We start from the raw sequence: 4810 nt of genomic DNA on the forward strand, positions 1-4810 counted from the left end.
AGCCCGGGGCCTGGACCGAGCCCTGGACCCGGACTGTGAGATCTCAGGTCCTGGGACTCCGGGGGCGGGGGGCGCGGGCCTTGCGCGCTGTCTCCGGCTTCATTTTCCGCAGAAGTTATGGGCTGAGCGTCAGGCCGGGCTCCAGGGATGACGTTTGCTGCGTCTCGTTGGCGCAGAAGTCTTCCGCCCATCTTCTCTGGTGCCTTCTTCTCTGCGACCGTCTTCTAATATCTAATAGCAGTTGGAAAATTAAGGCTGTTTCGTGTTTTCTTTCAGGACTCATGTTCAACACGGGGATTGGGCAGCACATTTTGAAAAATCCTCTTATTGTTAACAGCATTATCGATAAGGTGGGTGTGGAAAAGGAAAGGAAGTTATTAAGTAATTACTATTAGGAATATTTGAGCGCGCAGAGGATGTCTGGCACAAAGAAGATGCTCTTTAAAGACTTGTTGAATGAACTGAAGAATTTTCTAGTTTTCACAAGCTGTCTTTGCCATGATTTGCTTTAATTCTGTGGATCTGATTTTTCTACTGGTTCCGAATTCTTTTTCTTTGTAGAGATTATTTACTTCATAGCTGGACATTTGTTCAGTTCCAGATTATTATTATTCCCCCATCACTTTTTCTAAGCACCACCCATGACTGTTAGTTTTTATTTACTTCAGAGGCTAAAGATATGTCTAAACAGAGATCTTGGGAAGTTTGTTCCCCCAGAAAAACTTAATGATACAATGCAGTTCCACATATAAACTCTTTGGAGTATTCCTCCGGTATGTGTTATTGAAGTTCTCTGTTGTTTCAGATGATTGGGGATGATGCTAGGACATGAAATATAGGAGGTGCAAATGACTTTCATGGCCACAAGAGGAACATCCTGGAGCAGTAGGAAGCATTACATAATTAAAGGACCTCATCTTGATTTCTTGTTATTTGCAAAATGAGGGTTGGCCTAGCTTTTTAACATCTTTGGCTCATGGATTCCTTTGAGCATCCGATAATAGCTATGGATCCAGCATACTGCAGCTGTGTGCATACAAACATCCACTGTTGTGTACAATTTCTGGGTACTCCCGCATCCCTGAAAACAAACATATGTTGAGAATTGAGAAATCCTGGTACAGCACACTATGATTCTCTGGCAAGATCATTACTGTATATATAGTCCTTTCCAGTTTAAATTTATTGATAGCAGAGTTGGTTGCAAAATGCTATTGAAATCATTTCCAAGGTAGAAAGCAAAATGCCAACCCCAGAAAGAACTGCTATTCTGGGTTTCTGACTCCTAACTATTGTCCCAAGTTAGGAAAAGTGTCAGATTTCCACTAATCACTTAACATTATCTAAAATGTTAGATAATTTTGTTAAGCATATAGACCATGAAGAAACTCCTAAAAATTGAGTTAGAATAAAATGTCTTAACAGACTGCTTTCTAGCAAAGATATTCAGGTGTAAATTACGTGGTCAGGGAAGCTAACGTGGTTGTGTTTGCTTGCAGGCTGCCTTAAGACCAACTGATGTGGTGCTGGAAGTTGGACCTGGAACTGGCAATATGACCGTTAAGTTGCTAGAAAAGGCAAAAAAGGTAAAAGGATTTCATGTTTGGTGTCAGAAATGACTATATGAGTAAGCTCAGGTGGTTTATAAATATAAATATTTTAATTAACTGCTATTATTTTAACAGTAACTCTTAATCCTTTGCTAGAAATTTTATCTTAGAAAACATGGGTGAATGGGTACAGGTGGTCAAAAGGTACAAGCTTCCAGTTATAAAATAAGTCCTGGGAATGTAACGGACAGCATGGTGATTATAGTTGACAATACTGTACTGTGTATTTGAAAGTTGCTAAGAGAGTAGATCTTAAAAAAGTTTTAATCATAAAACAACAAAAAAATTGTGACTGTGTGGTAATGGATGTTAACTAGACTTACCTTGTAATGTGTACATATTATGTTGTATACTGAAACTGATATAATGTTATATGTCAACTATATCTTAATTCTTTTAAAGGGATTAAAAGAAAATGTGGGCTGTATCAGTCAGGAGAACAGAAACCACATTAGATATTTCAATACAGGGAAATTAGTACAGGGAATTGGTTACATGGTTGTTACAGGACTAAAAGAATAAAATGAGAACATTGAAGTAACCCAAGAATAATAATTGCAAAAAGCAGTTATCACCTCTAGGCTCAGGGAAACCAAAGAAGGAAGTTGGAGTTATTGGAACCTAGGACTTTGGAACCTGAAGAGCTAGAACACAGGCCCCCTGACTTTGGGGTACCACCTGGCCACTGTTGGTGTCTTCTTTGTCTCTTGGCTGACCCAGTTTCCAATTAAATGGAACGATTGTTCTGTCCTCGAGTAGAAGTAGGTAGCACATTTTAAGGCACTTATTTGAAGAGACTTTAGTGAAGAGACTACTTATAAAATGTGTGGAAATGGGGTTAACGGGAACCAGTAAGCATTAGTGAAAGACCCAGGGACTAGCAACAGCAGGTAACAGTTCAGAGGACTTAGGGACAAGAGGAGGGAACTGTGTTATTGAGTCATTGAACAGGGGCCACTGATAGTGGAACACAGCCACTGCCAGAACACCTGAAAGGCATGGGCGGGCATTAGGAAATACTCATCCTCTATCCTTGTGCCCTACAATGCTGGTTCCTTTCATTGGCTAATCCCAGCTAGAAATCTAAGGCAAGGGAGGGAACTGCATCACTATAGGGTACAGGGAAAGCTGGAGAAAGGAACTGAAAGTCAAATAGACTAAGCAGCACATGTATCTAGTCTGCAGACTTGGTCTTCCTGGAAGTCATTAAACCTCAGCTGATAGTGAGGTAAAATGACAATTTCAGCCTTACCTGGTATTCCTTTACATTCAGAAATTATCTATGCTGTGTACTCTGACCTTAATAGATGAAAGAAATGATATACTCATTCTAGGAGCAGTTGTCTTTGTGTGCGTCTGTCTAGAACAGTGGTTGGCAAACAGCGGCTTGCAAGCCACATGCGGCTCTTTGGCCCCTTGAGTGTGGCTCTTCCACAAAATACCACGTGCGGGCGCGCACATACAGTGCGATTGAAACTTCATGCCCCATGCGCAGAAGTCGGTATTTTGTGGAAGAGCCGCACTCAAGGGGCCAAAAAGCCGCATGTGGCTCGCGAGCCGTGGTTTGCCGAGCCGTGGTTTGCCGACCACTGGTCTAGAACATTTACTACACAGACTTTTGTGTATTTTTTTCATCCTCTGTTCAGTTACAAACATGGAGCCAAATGAACATAATTCTGTCCATTATTTGTGCAGTACTCTCTAGCTGACCACCTTTCTGGGTGGTGTTTTCCATTATTTGAAATGGTAGGGAACAATTGAAAGAACATTGGTAGTAGAATTGAAAAAAAGAAATTTAGTTCATGTAAATCATGTAAGAGTTACTATTAAGATAAGAAGAGCTTTATATTCCATAATTATTATCTTTTAATTTAGGTAATTGCCTGTGAACTTGACCCAAGGCTAGTAGCTGAACTGCACAAAAGAGTTCAGGGCACGTGAGTATTCATAATGGAATTAAAGTGCATTTCAATCTCATAAGACAATATTCTTTTTAAGTTTTTTGTTTTTTTTATTATCAGACCTCTGGCCAGCAAACTTCAAGTATTGGTGGGTGATGTGTTGAAAACAGATTTGCCATTCTTTGATGCTTGTGTAGCAAATTTGCCTTATCAGGTATGTTTTCAGATTGTGGGAACATTATATTAAATGTTCTCTGGTGTGTCTTTCCCAGAAATAACTAATTAATTCTTTTACAGATCTCTTCTCCTTTTGTCTTCAAATTGTTGCTGCATCGACCTTTTTTCAGGTTTGTGACAAACACCAAAGTGACTGCCAAACAAGTAGAAAAATTGACAGTTTTCAACAAGAAAAATTGACTGATTAGGTCATGAACACAGCTAAAGATGAAAGTTAATTAAATTGCCTGGCCGGTGTGGCTTAGTGGATTGAGCAACATCCCATGTACCAAGAGGTCCCTGGTTCAATTCCCGGTCAGGGCACATGCCTGGGTTTTAGGCTCCATCTCTAGTAGGGGGCTTGTAGGAGGCAGCGGTTGATGTTTCTCTGTGATCAATGTTTCTATCTTTGTCTTTCTCTAAAAAAAAATTAATTAAAACTTTTTTTTGTAAAGAGAGTTAATTCAGTTGAAAAATGACTGGATAGTTTGGTAGAAAATACCAATTTCTGTGGAGGTCTTCCTCTCTTTTTATATTTGAGTTATTAGGGGAGGTGTGGTGTAAACCCTGCTTCTGAGATCAGCAACTTTTCCCTAGTTTCTCATCCTCAGGTTAGACTTTTTGTTACCTTACTAGAGGCCCCATGCACCAGTGGCCTGCACCCTCAGCCTGGCCTGCACCCTCTTGCAATCCGGGACCCCTTAGGGGATGTTGGGCTGCTGGTTTCCCCGAGGTATGTAGTAGTGTGTGAAGCAGCAAGTGGCTGGAGAGGAGCCTGGGCTGGGCACCATGCTACTCCTGCTCAATCCTGGCCCTGCTGCGTCTGCCGCTGCTCAGTAGGGTGCTGCTGTGGTGGCGTCCCTCCTGCATTGAGCATCTGCCTCCTGGTGGTCAGTGCACATCATAGTGACCAGTCAAATGGTTGTTCGGTCACTTAGGCTTCTATATATATACTAGGGGCCCAGTGCACGAAATTTGTGCACTGGGTGTGGGTGTGTGTGTGTGTGTGTGTGTGTGTGTGTGTGTGTGTGTGGTGGGGGGGAGTCCCTCAGCCCAGCCTGCCCCCTCTCACATACTGGGAGC

At 41.7% G+C, this 4810-nt stretch overlaps 1 protein-coding gene across 1 annotated transcript in view; it reads left to right on the plus strand.

Annotated features, from left to right (window-relative positions):
• The window catches only part of DIMT1 (DIM1 dimethyladenosine transferase 1 homolog), a 21621-nt gene that overhangs the window by 5922 nt on the left and 10889 nt on the right, over positions 1–4810 (plus strand). Inside the window, exons 3-7 of the mRNA XM_006762490.2 lie at positions 3–350; positions 1500–1586; positions 3486–3547; positions 3632–3725; positions 3809–3858. Coding sequence (XP_006762553.1) covers positions 3–350; positions 1500–1586; positions 3486–3547; positions 3632–3725; positions 3809–3858 — 641 coding nt within the window. The remainder of the gene's footprint in view (positions 1–2; positions 351–1499; positions 1587–3485; positions 3548–3631; positions 3726–3808; positions 3859–4810) is intronic.

This window comes from Myotis davidii, unplaced genomic scaffold, assembly GCF_000327345.1.
Source record: "Myotis davidii unplaced genomic scaffold, ASM32734v1 scaffold135, whole genome shotgun sequence".
In the NCBI taxonomy this organism is placed as follows: Eukaryota; Metazoa; Chordata; class Mammalia; order Chiroptera; family Vespertilionidae; genus Myotis; species Myotis davidii.